Below are 24116 nucleotides of genomic sequence, written 5' to 3'. Positions count from 1 at the left end.
CCTCAGGTTGTAATGCATATTCGCTACTATTAATTTGATCTTCGATAATGGAATACTGAAATAACTTATTTCTATACTCTCCAGAAATGCATGAAATATTGACTGATGAGGAACTAGAAGCTCTTTTTAATGACAAAATCCGGAATTATCTAATTGCGAGGATGACGAATTCTTGTTTTTGACTGAAGACTGGTCCCGTTCAGCTTGGCGAAACTGACTGGTAAACAATAATAACGTGAAGATGTCGTGCCAATAACTGGGAGAAAGAGGACATCCTTGCACAGTGAATTCCTCTGATAGTGAAGATGAAAATGCTATAGAAAATATAGATAAAATGCCAAGAAGAGCTCTGTTCCAACCAGTTTCAGAAGTAAGGTTTAAAGAGTAGTTTCAGTGCATCAACAAAAACCTGCATTGGAAGTCATATATTTCAAATCCAGTTTTATGTGTGCATTAGCATATACAATTTGCTACACACACACACACACACACACACACACACACACACACACACACACACACATTGCAAACAGAAAATTGAACTGAATTTATCCTAAGCAAATACTAGTACAAATGTTGATGGTGTTGGGACAGCAACAGCCACAAATTTACTTTCAGTTCCTTTATTCAAAGGGTACCGTTACCAGTTTCGAATCGCCTATGTAACGAGCAAGACCAAAGTGCTCAGTACTGCACCCCACTCGAGTTGAAACGTCTCGCCTGCCAAAGACGCCACACGAGCGGAGGACTTCACTGTTCGTAAGAATTGCGATGAGAATTTTCGAACCTGAGTGCGCCTATCATGGAGCAAGTTCTCCTCGAGTGTCTTCAGCAAAGCAGGGACAGGCTGGCTCCCATTAAACAACGACAAAGTGCTCTGAAGGATTCCTTCTGGCGATCCCCGTATTGACTTTTATTTCAGAATGCCGCCATTCTGTTAAAAACCTTGTTTTAAAATATACGTTTGTACTACGTTAGACATTTGACATGATATCGGTTTGAAAGCAAGTTGAAACTTCTGTCGTACAGAGCTCCCATCAACCAACCTCGCACTAGGTGAATATCTGCCGTCAAGTTTTATAGCTAAAAAATACACAGTACAAACTTAAGGGTGTGCAGTAAAGTTCTAGAGTCGGTTTTGTAATTTTTTAGTTATTTTATCGAAAATAATCATGAATATCGTTTCCAAAATCGAGCGTCATCCTTGTCTGACCCGCTCAACGAGGAGTAGACGAGTAGAAATTGTATCTTCAGCGACTACACTAATAACATGCTTAGTAAAGTAGCGAATCCGTCTCGTAAACCCATTCATTCTTCTTTTGGTCTCCTTAGGAGGTGGAAGAATTGCAGTTTTCTCGCGTATATGGCAGTATATGATACATAGAAAATCATCGTATAGACTAGCATTGAACAAGTGTCACAAGACGTGCAACCACTCGCATCAGGAGTGGGTGACAGATTGACAGATTTACGGAGTCTAATCCGTGGTTGTAAATCTCGCCAGAGTCCAAGACTCCAAGACAACGAGTCACGCAATTCCCATGTTTTTTTTTTCAACTTTATTGGTGAGGCGCTGCCAAACGTCTGGACTTTAAACACGCTTCGAAACGATTTTACGATGTATATATGGAGTGGAAAGCACTTTCAGAATGCAAATGACATATTTTAAAGCTTATTGCGGTGCTATAAATATGGAAAAGCTTTTTATAGTCTGGGATTAAACTTTTTCAAACAGTGTGGTATAGATAACAGAGAGAAATGGAAACCCACTGTCTTTCTTCAAAGCGAATCAGTACAGAGCGTACTGACAGAATTGTGTAGGAAATAAAATCGGGAAAGATGCAAGGCAAGGCAAGGATGTTCTCTGTCGCCACTAATGCTTATTTTGTACACTGAAAAGGCAACGAGGCACGTAAAGTATTCTGATTGTTTCTCAAAGACAGAAAAATTAGCACAGTTCAGTGCACTGATAATGCAGTAGTGATAGCTGAAAGTGATCAGAAATAGGGTTTTATGCTAAATGTAATGGAACATGTGCATCAGACGTGGACATGATAGAGGACTTAATGTTACAGACAGGATAGAGGATCTTGAAGAGATATACAAAATTGATACCTGGGAAGCAGAATAGATAAACATGACAGGCGTAAGGTATAAAAGAAACGACATCCCAACAGGGCTTTTGTAAGAAGATGCAGCGGCTAACGTGAGACAGTGTTAAGAAACTCGTACCTAGTTTTTAATTATTACAATATGTCTGAAATCCACAAAGAAACTCGCAAAACGTACTACAATCGGTGCAAAGCATTAGAAAATATGTGAAAAGCACAAGGATATACTCGTAATTAATTCCTTTTGAACTTAAACACTTCAGGTTACAATTCATTTCTTATCTTAAGGGGAGAAGGTATCTTGTATCTCTTCCATGTTAAACTGACAGTTTTCAGTGTACCTTTTCTCAGGAAGTGCTAACAGAAGAGTACTGAAATTTTTTTCACATACATTTAAACTGTTTGCTAACGATCTGATATTTTTCAAGACTAGTACATTAAATTTATAATTTTTTAAAATGTTCCATTTTTCGGGCAAATTTTTAAAATAAAAAAGACCATACGTTCCTTTGTAATATAGCTAGAAAGCCAAAAAATATCACTTCTTGCATGTGCACAACGGTAGCTCACTATTAGAATTTCGTTGCTCTGGGATAAATGGTTTCAGAGCAAAGGTACATTAGGCTACAAAAAACAGAAGTTACTGGAATTTTATTTCAAAGTTTTATTGCACTTACAAAGTCATTCCTGCTACGCACTTTTCATTTAAATTCACGGCTTTCCTCACTGTATCTGCTATAAATTACCATGCCACTGATTTGCAAGCAGCATGAAGTGAAGAATTATATTTCTGAATTTTTGTGCAGGCCACACACAGACCGTATATTGTTTTCACTATATTCACTGTTTTCTTTCTTCAATGTCCTTCAGATCTTCTCTTGATAATTTTGGAGGTCGATCTCAGCATTTTCTGCTCAGAAGCAAAAAAAAAAAAAAGCACTTCTTGCGTTATCACTACAGGAAACAATTGAATGCAAGACAATAAACAATGTAGCTAACGAAACTTCCTGGCAGATTAAAACTGTGTGCCGGACCGAGACTCGAACTCGGGACCTTTGCCTTTCGCGGGCAAGTGCTCTACCAACTGAGCTACCCAAGCACGACTCACGCCCCGTCCTCACAGCTTCACTTCTGCCAGTACCTCGTCTCCTCAGTCTCAGTTTTTGGAGCACTTGACCGCGAAAGGCAAAGGTCCCGAGTTCGAGTCTCGGTCCGGCACACAATTTAATATGCCAGGAAGTTTCATATCAGCGCACACTCCGCTGCAGAGTGAAAATCTCATTCTGGAATGTAGCTAGCGACTGCTATCTCAAATCAACGGAAAAAAATACGCCTAGCCTTATAAATAAAAAGAAGTGAAGTGACGGAGCAACCATTAGGCTTGCTAACACTGCAAGCTGCCATTTAAATTAACGTTGGAGCTTTAAATAAGGATCTGGCCCAAAATACTGTTTTATTCGCACGAAGCAGACTTTAAACCATCAGTAAAAAGAAATTTCACATTTTCATAATTTTCAAGGTACCTGCTGCCCGAAAATGTTTTTCGATGAAACGATTACATTGCGCCCAAATTTCATTAATATATGTCCACATTAGCAGAAGGTGGGACGTTAGTTAAATTTCGTTTTCCTATTCTTATTGGAAAATTCACCGCCCTAATTAGTGAATGGGAAATATGGAAGTAACAGCATTACAACAGCAATTTTCAGTTTATATTATGCCATTATTTTGTTACTACAGGCTAGCCGCTTGGAGCGTTAGCGTCGCTGCCGGTATCAAAATGCTGTATTTTTTACCTTGTAGAACTTCGCAGCTGTATGTCATAGGCAGTGTTTCCACCGCGTCTATCCCTCCTGCAAACAAGTCTACAAGATTACAAGACAGCGTCTCCGTTAGGCGCCAACGGCCTTGCCGCAGTCGTAAAACCTGTTCCTGTCAGATCACTGAAGTTAAGCGCTGCCGGGCTGGGCTACCACTTGGATGGGTGACCATCCGGTCTGCCGAGCGCTGATGGCAAGCGGGGTACACTCAGCCCCTGTGAGGCAAACGGAGGAGCTACTTGACTGAGAAGTAGCGGCTCCGTTCTCGTAAACTGACATACAGCCGGGAGGGCGGTGTGCTGAGCATATGCCATCCAGTGACGCCTGTGGGCTGAGGGTGACACGGCGGCCGGTCGGTCCCGTTAGACCTTCATGGCCTGTTCGGAAGGAGTTTAGTTTTTAGTCTCCGTTAGGGTAATTCGCACAAATTATTAATCGATCTGTTCGTAGGCCACAGTCACTTTCCAGATGGACACGAGTGTCTCAGCGTCACTGGTCAGTTGGCACTCTTATCTTCGGATCGGAATTGCTGCGTTAGAAATAAACGTTACAACTCATTACAACTGTCACGTCTTACTGTGGCCACAGCGTTCCGGTACCAGACCCGTGTCGAACAGAAGCGTCATGTAAAGAGGTTGTCAGAAATCTCTCTCTATTTGTTATGAAGTATGGTGGAGTAGAAAAAATTTTCGTTCCGATGCACTCAAAGATTTCGGATTTTCTATATAGGAATCAGTGCACGCACTGGCGTCAGAGGTTCCGTATCAGGACCTGGAAAATGCTCAGTTCGAAGGTCTATTCTCTAGAGATTTAGCGTGTGCAATGAAAACAGAAGTAGAATTCACATATCCTTATCGGCGGCACCACGTTTTGCCCTGTCTCTGTCCCACTCGCGCTACACGACTCTGTGACACGCTGCTGGCCGTTCTAGCTTAGCGGTTCTAGGCGCTTCAGTCTGGAACAGCGCTGCTGCTACGGTCGCAGGTTCGAATCCTGCCTCGGGCATGGATGTGTGTGATGTCCTTAGGTTAGTTAGGTTTACGTAGTTCTAAGACTAGGGGACTGATGATCTCAGATGTTAAGACCCATAGCGCTTAGAGCCATTTGAACCATTTGGTAGATTCGTATCGATAACATCAAGTCGTTTCAGCCATGTTTATTTTTGCCATAAAAGAAATGTCACGTAACGACAGACATCCACTTGTTTTGATTTTTTATTTATTTGTCTTTTGGCTTTGGGCAGCAACAACCATAAAGCCAATAGTAGTTACAAATGTGCCATATTTACATAACTGCAATATTCACGGTAGAACAATAAAGAGAGTTTGATGAATACACGTAAGTTCTTAATGTAAAATAAAAAAGAAACATTTAAAGACGAACAGTAGACAGCCAGAAATATTTACAACAGTGCCAAGATAACGATAGTGCAATTTTCACAATGGAACAATGCTAAGAGTATGAAGCACAGATATGAATTAGTTATATGAATTACAAAACACAAAATTACGACACTGGGTTCGAAATGAGTCGGCTCCAGAGGAGAATTACACTCACAGTAACCTATAACTGAAAGCTGGATAACGGCGCTGTTTACAGAGATAAGTTCGTAATGCAAAGTGTAAAAACACAAACAGACTTTCCAGCATTTGAACCAGGCTGGTTCCATAATAAGACAAGATCCACAAAACTTATAGGTCAAAGCTGGATAATGGCGTCTTTTAAATAGCTCGCGAGCAAAGAGTATGTACATATATAGAACCAGGGAATTAAAGCAGTTGCACCTGTTGGGAGGGGGTAGCCTTACACAACGGGGTTTTTGTTCCGGACCGCCTGTATGGCCGAGTATGTGGCACACGCCAGTATGACGTGGTTCAGATCCGCCACGCCGTTGCGTCTTGATCATAGTGTCGAGAAGCGATGATTTCCAACTGGTATAGGTGGGCGGGGTAGCACCCGTGTCCCAGCCTTATGCGGATGGTAGGGGTCACATGACATCTTCTAAGCTTCACCGAGGTGAACCATGGTTGAATTTCGGCTGTATGGCCACCAGGCGACCGCTCTTACATTGCTGTTAAGTGTGATATTCACAATTCCAGTCGTGATAAGCAGCTTGCTTGAGCGTCTAGTTGAAATCCATATACGGGATTGGTGTTGGGTGAAACTGTCCTTCCGTAACGGTCCTTTTAGCGAGGCGGTCAACAGTGTCATTGCGGAAAAAGCCTCTATAACCTTTTACACACAGTAAGCGAACGTCAACACCTAACGTCCGCATTTCTAAAATGGTGCAAATGGCTCTGAGCACTATGGGACTAAACTTCTGAGGTCATCAGCCCCCTAGAACTTAGAACTACTTAAACCTAACTAACCTAAGGACATCACACACATCCATGCCCGAGGCAGGATTCGAACCTGCGACCGTAGCGGTCGCGCGGTTCCAGACTGTAGCGCCTAGAACCGCTCGGCCACTCAGGCCGGCCCGCACTTCTAGTAGGGTCTCCAGGACATCCCGGAATATCTGTTAATCTGTTCATAGAACCCCGGATGTTGTAGTTTGTGCAGCACACATTGTGAGTTCGTGAGAATCAAAACGGACCAGAAATTCCGTTTGTCATAATAAATAGTCTCTCTGACGGCCAGTAACTCCGCCGTGTGGATAGACGATTCAGTCGGCAGTGCAAATATTTAATATGTGTCGTTAGAGGAGCCAAAGGAGGCGTATACCACCTCCACCTCGCCTTAGAGCCAACCGTATAGATTTAAGTATGCTTTGGCCAATGTCGTGTAAGAAAGTGTTGCAGGTTGTGATTAATATTCATCCCTGTTTTTAAATCGGAGTCTTTGATTTCGTTCGGGGATCACGGTGTGCAGAACAAACTTTGGACACATCTTTTTCTTCTTCTAAATACTCTGAAGACAGTCTTCCATACTTTACTTGCAAATTTCTTTCTGCAAACGACATGCTATAATTCGCAACATTAACTTCCAAACCTCATATGGCCTAGACATGAAATCATCTTTCACTGTTGCATATGTAAAGTTACTTACATTTTTTAGCGTATATAAAAATAAAGACGTCGTTACTAATAATACCGTTCTTTTTTCTTCAAAGAAGGCAAACCACAAGTGGTTATTAATACCTCTTACGAAATTTCTGCAATCGCTCCGAAACAATTTTATTAATGAAACAGTTTACTTTAGAAATTATTTCCTGTCATTAATAAACCGGAAATGGTTCGTTGATGCACCTGCATGTATAAAAATATTCACAGTGCAAAAATCTGGTAAGTAAGCGTAAACAGCTATGGAAAATATTTCAAGATAATTGAGAGTGTTAGGAACTGCTTAATATTATTTAATGTACGCCTCAATATTAGGCGTGTGGCTTAATGGTATTCGATAATAAGCTACATTTGAAATCAGTTTTTACCTTCAAATGTGTTTGTTTGTGGATAACGGGACTACCGGATGGCGGAATGCGTTTCATTCCAAAGCCGGTGCTTCGGATCGAAGTTATTAAGGACGGGTAATATTTTTTAATTTTCATCTCCTGTCGGAAATAGTCTCTTAATGCTCCTCTGACTGTTTGTCTCCAAAGGCGAAAGCTGCGAATTTTAATCTCAGGGATTTAATTAAATTGGAAAAAATTCTCCATTTTTTTCCAACACATTGTAGAGATCAGATATTTTCATGACTGACGAGTTTCCTCTGTAGGGCACCGTGGTGTGGAAAAACAGCCTATTGTTATTGTTTGAAAATTCTTTTTCTCTAGAACTGCATTTCAATTTTCAGGCATAGTTAACGCAGTAGGTACACTATGAAGTTCAGAAATCGCATGAAGAATTCTCCACAAACGACAGGATGCAAAGTATTTGAGGATTATTTTGTCTTTCGAATTTATTTGGTGTGCTTTCTGTAAAAAGAAGGATATGGAATTTTGTCAGCATATTTATCAGAAAATTAAGCATGAAGTGAGGTATTGCTGAAACATTAAATTATTTTCATGCACTGGAAAAAAGATAAACAGAAAGAAGGACCTTTGGCACAGTGGCCTATTTCAAGTTTTAAGTCTGGCATTAGTTCCTTCTTCTCACGTTTCCTGTAATAGACGACAAAACTAGTGAAGTTCTTGTGGCAACTATTCGAAGACCGGGAACGAGAAGCGGAGGGACAGATAAAAAAACAAATAAGTGAAACTCAAGTATCTGCTTCTAGAATGTATAGCTGCATCATTGTAATGATACACATTTACACTCATAAGCCGATACATAATGACCACTGGTCACCGCAACGTTGGATGCAGCCTGGTGGCGTTGCGTACATGTGACGCGGTAACGAAAGTACGAATCTGAGCAGACACGGACAAGGGATCACCGTAGCGAAGATATGGGTTGCAAATGGGAAAATCCATTGAGATAATCGACTTTGACAAAGGACAGATTGCTATTACGCAGAGCCTATGGAGAAGTATCTCGAAAACGGCGAAGCTGATCGAATGTTCACGTGCTACTGTCGCGAACGTCAACGAAAAGTGGTACAAGGCCAGTGAAACTACCAACAGGTGCTAAATAGTTGGATTCTGAGGTTTGTATGCTCTGTAAAGTAGTGCAGGTGGTGATTTGCGGCATCTCTGCCGAAAGAGCACAGTGTTCACATGCTGACCCAACGATATCGTCATTTACGATTGCAGGGGGCACTGGACCGTCGGGATTCGACCGTCGATCAATGGAAACTTGTAGGATTTTCGGGTGAATCACACGTTTGCCACACTAGGACGATGGTCGTCTCCACAAACGCCGTGATCGAGGCGGACGGCGGTTCGAAATGTGCAGCACGCCACAGACGCAGCCTGGTGGGATCAGTATTATGCTATGGGAGACAGTCTTCTGCCATTGCGTGGGACCTGTGGTAGTAATCGAAGACACGCTGACAGCTGCAAATCATAGGCATCCCTTTGTACTAGATGACTTCCCCGACGGCGACGTCATCTTTCAGCTGCATAACTGTCCTTCTCTCCGAACCAGAATCGTGCTACAATGATTTGAGACGTATTAAAGTAAACTCAAGTTGATGTCTCGGCGACTAGATTCGCCTCATGTAGGGCCTATGGAACCCACCTGGGTCGCTACTGGTCACCATAACCGCGTACGCAAAACAGCGGCCCGTTATTTACGCAAAATACATGACCTGTGCGTAGACACCTGTTGCCATAGATCTCCACAAACTTATCAACGAACTTTCGGATCCCTGATATGCAGAATCAGTGATATATTCCGGTCCAAAGGCGACAAACAAGATATTAAGCAGGTGGTCATAATGTTTTGGCTCATCACTATATACTGACATTTAGGGTTCAAATGGCTCTGATCACTATGGAACGTAACAGGTAAGGTCATCACTCCCCTAGACTTAGAACTACTTAAATCTGCCTAAGGACATGACACACATCCATGCCCGAGGCAGAATTCGAACCTGCGACCGTAGCAGCAGCGCGATTCAAGACTGAAGCGCCTAGGATCGCCCGGCCACAACGGCCGGCTGACATTTAGGAAACATTCGCCATGAGTAACGAATATTCGTAGAGAATGTATGATGCTGTGATTCACGAATATCAGTTATGCCACAGTAAAACAGACTAGTAAATCTTACATAAATGCTCATGTTATGTAGCTTGTGAGCGAAGAAGGGCGTGGTGTTACGAAGTCAGACTCGTAACAGCGAAAGAGAAGAAGAACAAAGAAGAAGGAAAAAACCGAAGACAGACGATGAAAAATGAAGTTGAAAGAATACAGATGGCTGAAATGAAGAAATAACACCAAGACGAAAAGTATTATCACAACAGTAAGGAAAGAAACCTGATAAAAAAGAATAGATACTATTTCTCACAACTGGTTGCATTGGGGAATCTTCTGCTGTCTGGCTAATTTGTAGTATTTCGCCAGATGTAGATTGTCAGTGTTTTGCTCGAAAAATAAGTTCAAAATGGGGTTGCGAATTCTGAATCTCGCCGAGTGCGAGAACCGTACTTTGAACATGGAGAGGGCTTTCTGGATGAACAGTGACTACAGTTTATTTTCGTAAGGCGTTCGATACTGAAACACCATGTTCGCTACTAACTGAGATACCACCATATGGCGTATCGTCGCAAGTACGTAACTGGATCGATGAATAAATAAATAATAGAACCCAAAATGGCCTCCTCAGAGGATACCGCTTATCGAAGGCACCTTATGTGCCGGGCGGGATGGCCTCTGAGCTCTGAAGAAGCTGTGGGCTGTAACGGCGGTAGCGTAGCTTCTGGCAGGATCACCCATGCCGGATTGGCCCCAGCAGATGAGCCAGACGAAACTTTCTCGACACCGTAGGGCAGGAGGGATTCTAAAAATTAGATCGCCAACCCCTCTAGGGAAGCTAACCTCGAAGTAAAAGCCTGGTCCTCCAGGTTGGAGATTAGTGCTTAGGGCCGATACCCCTGCCTTGTAAAACGCCTATCATCGCGAATAATTTAACAAGGAATGCTAGACTGCCCTTACGAAAACGAATTCCGACAGGGAACAGGAATGTGGATATACCGGCACTTAAACTTGGAATATGGAAAGTGCTTACACTGCTGCATATAGGAGCTATGAATAGCACTGCAGAAGAGAGAGACACTAAGGTATGGAATGGGAGTTGTTGCACTTTAGGATATCAGGTGGAAGGGGAAGGGTGAGATTCATAAGCATAAATTCTCCCTATATTATTCAGGCAAAAGACGAACAACAAGGGGAGCTTGGAGTTGGGTTTGTAGTATCTAAAGATGTGTGCAGATCTGTCATTGCTATGACGGATGTCCATTGTACTCTGCGAATAAATTAAAGTCAGTAAGTACTTGTTTCCCAAGAAAAGATACCTACAAGAGGACCTGGAAAATACAAGGAACAATTACCTGATAAGGAAAATGTGCGCAGTTTTCCAAGGGCTAATTCAGATTCAGACCATTATGTAGTAGGAGCCAAAATGAGGCAGAAACTTGCTGTGGCTACCAAAGGAAATAGTACCAGAGTAAAGAAACGGAATATAGAACAACTGAAAGATCCGTCTACTGTTTAAGAGTATCAGAACACAATGAGACAGGAGTTACAAACAAAATATGGTGAAGACTATATAGGCAAAAAGAATCGATTTGTATCAAAAATGCTATTCTGACAATAGCACATGAAATAATGGGGAAAACAAGGAGGCTTAGAAAGGAAGATTGGTAGCATGATGAATGCGGACAGGCAGTGGAACAGAAAAAGGAATCAAGAGTGAAATGCTTACAGCGAAGTACATACTCAAATTAGGCATTACAAAAAGTTTTGTAAGAAAATTAAATAAGGAACTTAAGAATATAGACCGAAAATAACTGAATGTACGGGCAAAGAGGGAAATTTGCTGAAAGATAAACAAGATGCTCTGGATAGATAGAGAGAATACTTCAAGGGATTTCTGGAGGACACTCCTACCTGAAGTGTGCAGCCACTCTATTGCACTGCAGATCCAGCGATAGAACGACCCACATTAGAGGAGGAACAGGAGGTAGTGCAATGTCTAAAAAACTACAAAGCACCAGGAACTTATGAAATAACAGCAAAACTGTTGAAAAATAGAGGAACTGGTCTCCATAATTGAATCCACAAACTAATCAAGCTGATACAGGATTAGGAAAGAATCTCAGAAGAGTGCACCTTAGGGGTAGTCCACCAATCCATAAGAAAGGAGACAATACTTGTTGTTCGGATACCCTGCTGAGTGTAATTTATAAGAGTCTGTCGAGAACTGGTAGACAGTATGCTGCTTGATATTTTATTTTCGTATGTAAGCTCATTTCGTCTTTATTGCCTTCATCAGTAGAGATTATGACATCGTAATGCACATATGTCAATTTCGAATAAACTATTACTGCTGTCTGTAGTTGTTGGATATAATATTTTTTTCAGTAACGTTTGAAAGTTGTTCGATAATTTTTTGTTGCACAAGTATTATAATAAACTTTTTATTATTTTGACAGTCGTAGAAACTTAAATTTGACGACTAGTTGTTTACTCTGAGATATTTTCAAACAACTAACTGTCAAAGAAAGTGCTGCATTGCTAAAAATTATTTAAATAAACGCCGTCGATAGCCGAGAAGCACACGGAACTTGTTGCGATCCTCATTACAGTCATTATCGTTGCTATCAACGAATCTACGTTCGTGTGGTATCTTCTGCGTAAGGGACATGGCTATAGAAGACTCTACGTAAGTGAAAAGGACATTCGCCATGTGCCACCTGCAACTCCAGAGTGAAATGTCTGGCTGTTTAAGCCAGCCCCCATCATTATGTTGTCAACAGTAATGACGAGTGGAGATGTCGCATTACACTATTTTTCTTTTAACTTTTGAACCTTGTAACGTTCCAGCTATACACGTTGCTTTATTTCTCGAAGAAAATAGTAAATTCAAACTTAATGATAGGATTATGAATAACAAACTGTTTCTTAATGTTGCAAGAAGAATGTTAACTAGGAAAAATAATTTAGTTAGTAATTCTGAAAAGAACTGTTTCACGTAAACTGAAATTAATACCTGAACTGATACATAGCTTCGCCTTCTGAGGAGTGCAGTACGTGTGACACTGATGTGGATGCGGTTGTTGCACGGAGCTGTGACCCAAAGAGGAGAACATCCACAACCCTTCTTTGGGACGAAGAAAGGAAGACTAATTTGACATCGTAATGGACAGTCGTTGTATTGTGTTCTTTCTGGAGAGACCGATGTATAATTGCGCCAGAGCTACGGCAGCTATGACTGGTATTTTTGAAAGACTGCTAGTTATTTAAACGAGGGGCAGTGTCTGTAATAATATTCCGAGAACATATTCTGTGTTTTTAATTTAGAGAATAGTGGTTTGATTTTACATCGTGAACTGAAATGATACTATTCTCATATTATTCTCAGTAATTTTGCACAATATAATTTTTTTTTTAAATGGTGTGTTAAGCTGAGACAAACTTTTTCTCTTCGATTTATCAGTTGAAGAGAAGAAAATCCAAACGTTCCAAGTGCTATATTTTTCACAAAATGCATTTTGAGTGCTGTCGTACTGCTGTGCTGTTGGTAGTACGTATCACGTCCCTACACTTATTCCAAGTGCAAAATAAATGAAAACAAGGTTTCAAACATTCATTATTTGATGGTGTGTGGTCTTTGTGCCAAGCACTGCTTCCCTATGAAGTTCCAAGTGCCTTACGTCAGAGTCTTTAAGTCTCCTCCATTTAGTCGATGTGACGATTGTGTGGTAAGCTCAGTGCGCGTAAGCTTATGTCTATATCAATAAAAAGTCCTTGCAATGGAAGGGAATAATTTCGGTTTCAAAACTAGTAAAAAACTGTATACAAGAAAGGTACGCAAGGGTTTTGTTCCACAAGAATTACAAAAGACTGTTGAGTCGTCTGAAACTGTGAACTTATTCCACGTTCTTTTAATACATACAACCGACGTCTTGAATTTTAAAGGTGATGCTGAAGCATTTTTGTCAATTCAGGCGCGTAAGATATCCAAATGCAGTATAATAAAAACCTGTCTCCAGTTCATCCACGTAGAATTGTTACTCCGATACAGAAGAATGGAAAAATGTCAGTGTATTCAAAAGAAGAAAGACGATAACTTCTATTTGCCATGCAGTACAGCATCTAAAAGACCAGCCACATTTATCAGTTGCACAACACAAACACCCGTAGACGATGTTGCCATTTAATCCTAAACAGCGCAGTGAGTTCTGTAGCACACTTTACCCCAAGAACGGAGTTCCGGAAGAAACAGAAGTCAATACTGAGAGATATTTTTTTAATTTAATTGTTTTAGCTTCTTGTAAAACAATTAAAAGGTTTAGAAATGGTTTTGGCTGAGTATAGTTCTGCTAGTTAAAATGTTAACGCTGCATTTCTGAACTTTTATAATTACAAATAAAGTCTAGTGCCCGATTATTAACGGAACTACAAACAAAAATATTTTTGTTGGCACTTAGAAATAGTTTCATAGTAGAATATCAGTTCCCTGCTGCAATGGTAGCACTAAATTATTCATCATCTAATTTATATCATTACTTATTGCGCTGATTAACTGAGCAGGATAATTCCGTGGTATCTTAATATCTTCTCTTTTTTTATATAAGCGAATTGCCTACAAAAAGAGATATAGTGGTTTTTTATTATCCCGACAAATGTCAGATGTGGCACTTACCACGTTTGACATTTCCCCTCTTTGTTTGCTATTATTTGGTTCGTCTAGTGGTGCCCATAGCGACCGAACGTTATTTAATATAGTCAGATGCGAAATCTAGGACGCCTGTTGCGATTTTTGTAATAAATTAAATTTACCAGGGAATTTTTGTTTTAGGCCTCTTATGGCAGTAGTTCACCCAAGAAAAACTATAACAACTTAAATTTTACCGAACTTCGTGCTATGGATTGGAGACAAATCTTGAAATATTTTTAATCCTTCCGCTGCTATGGACGTGCTCCCTTCATTCTGTGCTGAGGTTGGCATCTGTTATGGCTACGCTGTCCGCTAAATTCTAGTGCCTGTGCTGAGAAACGGCGTTCAGACCGATATGGAATAGTATCATCCGATTTTTCGAAAACTATTAGGGGAAAAATTTGATTTTTGCACATATTACAGTCAGATATCATCACTCGATAAAGAATTAAGCAAAACATTGCACAAAATTTTAAAGAGTTAACAGAGGTGAAAATGCATTGCGTAAACGGTGCGTATGTTGATTTTCGCTCGTACATTGCAGTTAATGAAATGTAGATAAGATACTGAAATTTTATTTAAAACTGAGAGCAGAACGAGATCTAATTTCGTTCTCGAGTTATTGGGTTTTATATTGGACGGTCCCATGTGAAGTTTCCTTTCACGTCCTTGGACATTACTAATCATCTGATCGTAACAACCTTCATATCTCACAAACTTTTTTTTTTTTTTTTTTGCAAATTATAGCACTCAGTGAAGCACACAGAATGATCAGCGAGAACATTATGACCACTTACCCAATAGACGCACGTCCACGCTTGGCACTGATAACAGCAGCGACGTGTAGTGGCACGGAAGCAATGACGCCTTGGTAGGTAGCTGGAGGGAGTTGGCATCACATCTGAACACACAAGTCACCTAATTCCCGTGAATTGCGGGGAGGCGGAGGTGAAGAGCTGTGACACGACGTTCAGTCACATCGCAGATGTGTAGGATCGGTTTCAGATTGGCGAGTTGGGAGGCCAGCACTCGCCGCTGTTTTCCTCGAACACCGACATCACACTCCTGGCCTTGTCACAGGCGCGTTATTCTGTTGGAAGATGCCCCTGCCATCGGGAATCATGATCGTCATGAAGAGATGTACCTGGTCTGAAAGCAGTGTACGATACACCTTGGCCGTCACGGCGCCTTGCACGAGCTCCACTGGATCGTCGATGCCCACTTGAATGTTCCCCAGAGCGCAATGGATCTGCCGCCGGCTTGTCTGAGTCCCCCAGTGCAAGTGTGAAGCAAATAGTCCCCTGGAAGATGACGGATTCGCGCCTTCCCATCGGCATGATGAAGAAGGGATCGGGGTTCATCACACCATGCAACGCTCAATCACTGCGCCAACGTCCAGTGCCGATGGTCACGTGCCCGTTTCAGTCGTAGTTGCCGAGGCACATGCATGGGTCGTCGGCTGCGACAGCCTATCGTTAGAAGTGTTCAGTACACACTGTGTTCACACTCTGTTCAGTTGATGTTAGTTCCGCCACAGTTCGTCAACTGTTTTACGAGTCTGCCCAGCCTACGACATCCGATATCTGTAATGAGGGTTGGCCGCCCAATCCCACGATGTGTGGTCGTGGTTTCACCTTGATTTCGCGACATGTTGAAGACACTCACCACAGTACTCCTCAGACACTCGACAAGTCGGGCAGTTTCCGAAATGCACATGCAGAACTTCTGGGCCATCAAAATCTGCCCTCTGTCAGAGATATATCACGCGGCTTCCCCATTCCACACACGGACAGCACACTCACCGATACTACATGCACCATCTGTGTCTCTGACCGCCGGCCGCGGTAGTCTAGCGGTTCTAGGCGCTCAGTCCGGAGCCGCGGGACTGCTACGGTCGCAGGTTCGAATCCTGCCTCGGGCATGGATGTGTGTGATGTCCTTAGGTTAGTTAGGTTTAAGTAGTTCTAAGTTCTAGGGGACTGATAACCACAGCAGTTGAGTCCCATAGTGCTCAGAGCCACTTGAACCATTTGTCTCTGACTAACAGCCATTCCTCGCCAGGTGAGGCTGCCATCACCTGGACAGGTTTATATTGATAGTAGGTCGGTGGTTATACTGTTCTGACTGATCAGTGTATGTTGTGTGATAAATACTCGAAACCTCTTATTCAACAACTACCAAACAATAACACATACGACTTACTAAGACACGAAGAGACTTTTGAAACTTTGAATAACCTGGCAAATGAGGTATCACGTAAAGTTCTGACTGCATACCTGAGGGACTTTCGCGATTAGAACCAACTACTGAACGTGTCCCAGTACCCTGATCATGTACCGCATGTGCGTGGACAGGTCGACTTATTAGTTAGAACCCGCCACGTGCAGGGCTAGGGGGACGGGTACACCAACTTCACGATTATGACAGCACCGGATCTGACGTAGGTTAGTTAGTAGGATTAGAAACAGATACTAAAATAGGAACCTGCAGCGACTAGTAGTTTTGGCCTGCCCAGTGTCAGGGGCACACTCATCGGGACTAGCTCGATGAGCAAGGCCTTGTAGTAGGTTTGTATCTATACTGACACATCTGTAACGCTGCAGGCACTTGAGATTACTAACAAGTAGGTAGTAGTGTATAGTTTAACAAAATCGTAATTTTGCCCTTTAATGTCCACTGTTCACACTGTCTGTAGCTTACAAATTAACTGTAATAAATGCAAATAACATACAACATTGTATTAACATTAGAACCCACTAATCATTAAGGTGGTGTGTTATTTTCTATAATTGTTATTATGTTTTGAAATTGTTGTGTACATAGTTCTGCGTAGTCAGCGCGTACACAACTTTCCCACTAGAGCGCGCCTCGCTTAGCACAACAGTGCAGGCGCAGCGCTCGTCCGTCTCCACACTACGAGATGGCGCTGCCTTGGAGACGGACCAAATTCTGCTTCCGCCGATCCGTGTATTAATATGTAACGCAGCCAATGAGATTGCTGCTAACGTAGAACCTTTTCTCCTCGCGGATCACACTTGCGCAGTGATACCTGAACGTGCGAGGTATTGTAACTAGTGTACAGACCTCCGATTAGTCAGTCTGCATCAGTCTGTACCAGTCTGCATTAGTCTGCATTTGTCTGTAACAGTCTATAGTCAAGTTTGAGTCTGCGCCTAATAAGATTACCATATTCCTGTACATAGCCATGAAGATAAATGAATAGACACTTTGTCAAGTATCAGTGATATGTGAGAATAAGATTAACGTACCAAGACCAAAGGAACTTCAGATTGTCAATTGTAAACAGCATCCAGAATCACGTTACGTAATGTCTACGCTTTTTATTATTTTAATAAATGTGTGTGAAGATTAATCAGGTTCTGTTTAACATTGGTCACCGTCAATCTGCTACTCTAAGCGTGCAAGTGGCATTTCTATCGTCTGACCTAACGGCAGAAGATAAAAACGCCACGATAAGACCACGAGACATATTGCTGACACTCGCCTACTTCGTTAGAGCGACAAGTCAAATAACCTAATGGTGTGTGTACCGATGGTCTCACAGTACGCATACCACAGCAGTAAAGATTTTTTTTTTTAAAGAAACCTCTTATTCAGTCAGATAAGGATGTAACTCCTTCGATGCACACAGTTTCCACAGCACTATAGGGAAAACCAAGCAGCGCATGTTTACACGTCCACAGCACCTGTGGCACGACGCAGCAGAAAGTACATACAGCAGCGAAAAGGTAAATGCAAACTTCATTTTAAAGAAAGTGTGCCGGCACAATGTTTTGTTTAAACATCTCTGGTTCAAGGGCTGATAGCCCAATGCTGAGTACGCGGGAGGCGAGGGGCCGAAGTGAATCCACTTGCGCACAGCGTGAGGCGGCAGCCGCCCACGTTGCTACCCACCTGTGCGTGGCGCGCAGCAGGCGGTCGAGGCGCAGCTGAGCGGCGGCGGAGGCGACGCTGACCAGGTGTCCGCGCAGGTCTCGGCAGCGCTGCTGGGCGCGCGGCCAGCTGAGGCGCTGGTCTGCGTCGGCGGCGGCCACGGCGGCGGCGCACCGGCCCTCCGACAGCGCCGACCAGCCGTAGCCGCAGCCCGCCTCCAGCTCGGCGTCCGCCACCGCGGCGTAGCGCAGCCGCAGCGGCACCGCCGCCTCCAGACCCGCCGACGACGCCACAACCTGCCACAGCGCTGCGTCACCACACTTACCACTGCCTCCGGGCTTGCAATCTTGTGCAGCTACGGCGAGGGCACAATACACAAGATGCAAGATTACACACAAAAAAAAAACATGCGATTTCACAAGACTGTGCACTGCCTGATCAAAATTACCCACTTAGCCCCACACAGAGTTTTGAAACTACCGTAGGCTGCAGTAGTCTATCATAAGTAAGCGTACAAAAAAAATGGTTCAAATGGCTCTGAGCACTATGGGACTTAACAAAAAATTGTTCAAATGGCTCTAAGCGCTATGGGACTTAACGTCTGAGGTCATCAGTCCCCGGACTTAGAACTACTTAAACCTAACTAACCTAAGGACATCAAACACATGCATGGCCGAGGCAGGATTCGAACCTGCGACCGTAGCAGCAGCGCGGTTCCGAACTGAAGCGCCTAGATCCGCTCGGCCACTGCGGCCCGCAGAGTAAGCGTAGACTTCGGAAGTTTTCTTTTTTTCTTCTTTATGGCTATGTCATCTCCCCTAGGCCCCCCCCCCCCCCCGAAAACAAAACGAAATGTGTGTGGATGGACGTTTGGAAGAGGGTTGGGGAAGGAAGAGTGGAGAATGATGCGGTTGCGAACCATGACATAGAAAGTGGACGGAGAGGATTGGATGGGAAGGGACAGAGAAAGGGAACCCTAACAAGGGGTGGATAGTAGGGATCTCCTATAACCGGCCGAAGTGGCCGTGCGGTTAAAGGCGCTGCAGTCTGGAACCGCAAGACCGCTACGGTCGCAGGTTCGAATCCTGCCTCGGGCATGGATGTCTGTGATGTCCTTAGGTTAGTTAGGTTTAACTAGTTCTAAGTTCTAGGGGACTAATGACCTCAGCAGTTGAGTCCCATAGTGCTCAGAGCCATTTGAACCATTTGATCTCCTATATCTGGAAGGACAGTTACAGCCGACGAAAATTCTTCCGAGTTGTATGGCCGTGGTCCATGGAACTTTTCTATCCCTGACATTTCATCCAAAGCTACGTTGGACATCTTCATATGTGTTCCGGGTTGTGATGAGTCTTGCACCTCCAAAGATATCCAACGTAGCTTTGGACGAAATGTCAGGGATAAAGGAGTTCCATGGACCACGGCCATACAATCCGGAAGAATCCTCGGCAGCTGAAACAATAAAAGGTTCAAATGGCTCTGAGCACTATGGGACTTAACTTCTAAGGTCGTCAGTCCCCTAGAAATTAGAACTACTTAAACCTAATTAACCTAAGGACATCACACACATCCATGCCCGAAGCAGGATTCGAACCTGCGACCGTAGCGGTCACGCGGTTCCACACTGAAGCGCCTAGAACCGCACGGCCACACCGGCCGGCCCAGCTGAAACATCCGGTGGTGAAAGCCTTCATTGTATGATTAGGACTGTTATACATCAAGGCGGATTTCATGTTCGGGTAAGGGAAGGCGATTAAATTTTCGTTGGGAGAGCATCCGGGGGCTTAGTGTGGAAGTTCGCGGTGGTAGAGGCGCGGCAACGTACGTAGACTGGTGAGCAGGGGGAAACTAGGTGGAGATTACACGTAACGTAGGATACTCGGAGGTGATCAAGATGGAAGATCAGATTGGGGAATTTTACACATTAGTAGAGCATGTAGATGGGAGAGGGTAAGAGAATCCCAAAGGCTACGGGGAGTGCACGGTAGTTTTTGTAGTACCTTTGGTCATTTATGATGGTAACCGCGTTGGTGTGTTGCATACTTGACGGGCGCTACCTCATTTCGATCGCTTTGTATGCGTATGTAATCAGTGTCTTGTTAAATATCGATGAACTACCTAGAAACTGCTTGAGGCTATATAAAAGGGCAGCGTGATCGGCGTAACATTTTTTTCTACGTACTTATTCTTCTACCTGTTGCTTACAAATGAACTGTCTTTATAGCAAAATTGAAACTGTCAATGTCAAATTCAAGTTTTATTCGAAAATTGTTGATTAGCTACTTGTAACAGAAGAATGTTGTAGTAAAAAGAAAAAAAAATAGACACCACAGTTTCCAGGAAATGCAGTTTCCTCGGAAAAAGATAAAACTAAAATGACAAAAAACAAAAACATAACACCGCTACAGTACTTCGTCAAGCTTATACAAAACATGTTTCTCTTACTCATAAACAACTTTCCCTCTCATCGATAATACCAGGAAATTCTTTCCTGCGATCATGACTGAGAACGTTCCGTTGAGTACAAGGTGTGTGTGTGCGTGTGTGTGTGTGTGAGAGAGAGAGAGAGAGAGAGAGAGAGAGAGAGAGAGAGAGAGAGAGAGGTAGAGAGAGAGAGCGAGAGAGAGAGATTCTTACGTTAGTGTGTTCGTGCATGTGAACTGTACTTGCATCAAAAACAATTGCTTTGGTTTCATAAAAGCGCAGAAGTTACGCGATTAACTAATGTGAATTACTTATAAAATGCAATTTCTAGTTTGTAAGGATATAAAATACACAATTTGCTAACGCTAAACAATGTGTGGTTGTAATTGTGAGTGCCGGCCGCTGTGACCGAGTGGATCTAGCGGCTTCAGTCCAGAACCGCGCTGCTGCGACGGTCGCAGGTTCGAATACTGCCTCGGGAATGGAGTGTGTGATGTCCTTAGCTTAGTTAGCTTTAAGTAGTTCTAAGTTCTAGGGGACTGATGACCTTAGATGTTAAGTCCCATAGTGCTCAGAGCCATTTGAACCATTTGGAACCAAATCACCGGAAGCAAACACTCTTGAGTTCCAGTGTGATACCAGCAGTCCATTTAGCACAACACCGTTTGTAGGTAATTAAAAAGAATGGGTTACCAAGATCGAGAAGTCATGATAAGCTACACATATCGGTACCTAATGGTATGCAACGATTGAGGTGGTGTGAAGACCGGCACTTTTGGACAGTGTACGGCTGGGGAAAAAATGGCTCCAAGCACTACGGGACTTAACATCGGAGGTCATCAGTCCCCTAGAACTTAGAACTACTTAAACCTAACTAACCTAGAAGCATCACACACATCCATGCCCGAGGCAGGATTCGAACCTACGACTGTAGCAGCAGAGCGGTTCCGGACTGAAGCGCCTAGAACCACTCGGCCGCAGCGGCCGGCAACGACTGGAAACGAGTGATTTGGATTGATGAATCACGCTATACCCTACGACAATCCGATGGGAGGGATTGGGTTTAGCAGATTCCTGGAGAACATTATCTGTCAAGTCCCGTCTAAAGTGTGAAGTACAGAGGAGGTAGTGTTATGGTTCGGAGTGTTTTTCCTCTTATAGTGATTAAGGCGTCGGTAAATGCTATGAATACATTTTACAATATTACGTGTTGCGTACATCAGATGAACATCTATATCTACAAGTACACGATTACTCTGCAGTTCGAAATTAAGTTCCTGGTAGAGGCTCAATTGTATCACCTTCAAGCCATTTCCCAATCTTTCCACTCGAACAGCGCGGGAAAAATGAACACGTAAAGGTTTCCGTGCGAGCTCTGATTTCTCTTATTTTATGATCATTTCTCCCTATGTTTGTGGGCGCCAACGAAATATTTTCACACACTGAGGACAGAACTGCTGATTGAAATGTCGTGAGAAGATCCTGCCCAACGAAAAGCGCCTTTGTTTTAATGATTGCTTACCATATCCGTCGCACTCCCTCCCCTATTTCATTATAATATAAATCGAGCTATCATTTTTGGGGCCGGCCGAAGTGGCCGTGCGGTTAAAGGCGCTGCAGTCTGGAACCGCAGGACCGCTACGGTCGCAGGTTCGAATCCTGCCTCGGGCATGGATGTTTGTGATGTCCTTAGGTTAGTTAGGTTTAACTAGTTCTAAGTTCTAGGGGACTAATGACCTTAGCAGTTGAGTCCCATAGTGCTCAGAACCATTTGAACCATTTCTATCATTTTTGGGACTTTTTCGATGTCCTCCGTTAGTTCTATCTGATACGGATCCCACACCGCACAGCAAAACTCCAGAAGAGAGTGGACACGCGTAGTGTAATAAGTCTCTTTAGTAGACCTGTTGCATTTTCTAAGTTTGTGTAAGTATGTTCCTTCTATGCAACTAACTGAAGGTGTTTTTTTTTATTACCATACGCTTTTCGCTTCTATTTGTGATGCATCGTCAGTGGCGATTTCCAGCGCTGTTGGTCCATGTGTGTTGTCCTTGAGATGTGTTCATTAGTCTCCGTGTTCCACTTGTCCAATTTCCGGCGTTCTTTCATCAACACTTGGCTCAACACATCACATACATCACTTGCATTTTACATTTTATGTTCAACATGCCACATGTTCGCAGTATATTTTTGCATTGCGTTAGACAGTTGTGTGTCTACATTAGGGTAATATTTACTATTTTATTTACAGATTTATAGCAAATTACAGTATAACAGAAACCTAGCTTATTGCATCACAGGTAAACGAGTATAAGCTTCGAATTGCGTCGTTACCAGTAAATGACCTACGTTTTTGTTACTAAAAAGGGGAGGCCGCCAATTGTGAAATTCAGATTCGATTCATACTGCGCATAACAAAAGCTCATGGCCAGAGGTGTAATGTGGCAAAGCACCAAGATGCACTTCTCAGCCGTTGTCGAGAAAATCCACAGTTAAAAGAAACCGTTGAGGTGAAATACTCTCTACGATTAGTAATTTTCTACAGCGTGGTGGTGCAGCGGTAGGCGCTCGGGTTCGTTATCCGAAGGTCGCCGGATCGAATCTCGCTCCATGCAACTTTTCTTTTAGTATTTGTTTCTTGTAATTCATATATATATATATATATATATATATATATATATATATATATATATATATATATAATTCCCGGCAATCAGTTGCAACAATTATGCATATAATAAGTTGTTGAAAGTCGTTTGTCGTGGAGAAACTGGCGACTTCGAACATCATTATGTTTTCCGCAAACAAAGTTGTATTTCACAAATGTTATTAATTGTCTTCATAATGTTAACCACGTATAGTTAATGGAAGACGTAGAAACGAATACGTATAGCGTAGGTCAAACGTTCGAATTACAATAGAGACCCCACTAACACAAACTTGCTGTGGCAGGTATGAAATATAAACTCCGTTACTCGCTCGTTACACTTGAAGGACAGATGTTGAATGGGCCGAAACGAGCCGCCCCATAACAGCGTAGTTGCCTGCTAACTTCGAAAGAAGGTAGATGCGGTCCCTAGCGCAACTTAAAACATCGTCGAAAATCAGTGCGGACGGGACAGCTTTGGTACACCCTGTTAAACAAACGGAAAAATGGAGGCGGTACAATTGGAGAGCGATCCGCCTTCACAAACATGCATAAGCAATTCATTAATAGTTTTATTATATATATATATATATATATATATATATATATATATATATTTGAATTGCAAAAAACTAATAATAAAAAAATATTGCATAGCGCGAGATTCGATCCGGCGACCTTCGGATTACGAACCCCAGCGCTTACCGCTGCGCTATGACGCTGCAGAAAATCATTAATCGTAGAGAGTATTTCACCGCAACGGTTTCTTTTAAGTGTCGATTTTCTCGACAACGGCTGAGAAGTGCATCTTGGTGCTATGCCACATTACACCTCTGGCCATGAGCTTTTATTATGCGCAGTATGAATCGAGTCTGAATTTCACAATTGGCGGGCTCCCCTTGTAAGTTAAATCCGTGAACCAGAATAGGAGCAACAAAAGGAAACAAACATAAAATAATA

General features: G+C 42.8%; 1 protein-coding gene across 1 annotated transcript in view; it reads right to left on the bottom strand.

Annotated features, from left to right (window-relative positions):
• The window catches only part of LOC126474735 (uncharacterized), a 575439-nt gene that overhangs the window by 518819 nt on the left and 32504 nt on the right, over positions 1-24116 (bottom strand). Inside the window, exon 3 of the mRNA XM_050102214.1 lies at positions 18107-18381. Coding sequence (XP_049958171.1) covers positions 18107-18381 — 275 coding nt within the window. The remainder of the gene's footprint in view (positions 1-18106; positions 18382-24116) is intronic.

The sequence above is a fragment of the Schistocerca serialis genome, chromosome 4, assembly GCF_023864345.2.
Source record: "Schistocerca serialis cubense isolate TAMUIC-IGC-003099 chromosome 4, iqSchSeri2.2, whole genome shotgun sequence".
Classification (NCBI taxonomy): Eukaryota; Metazoa; Arthropoda; class Insecta; order Orthoptera; family Acrididae; genus Schistocerca; species Schistocerca serialis.
Note: the sequence above shows the minus strand (reverse complement) of the source record. Positions and strands in the feature narration are given on the sequence as shown.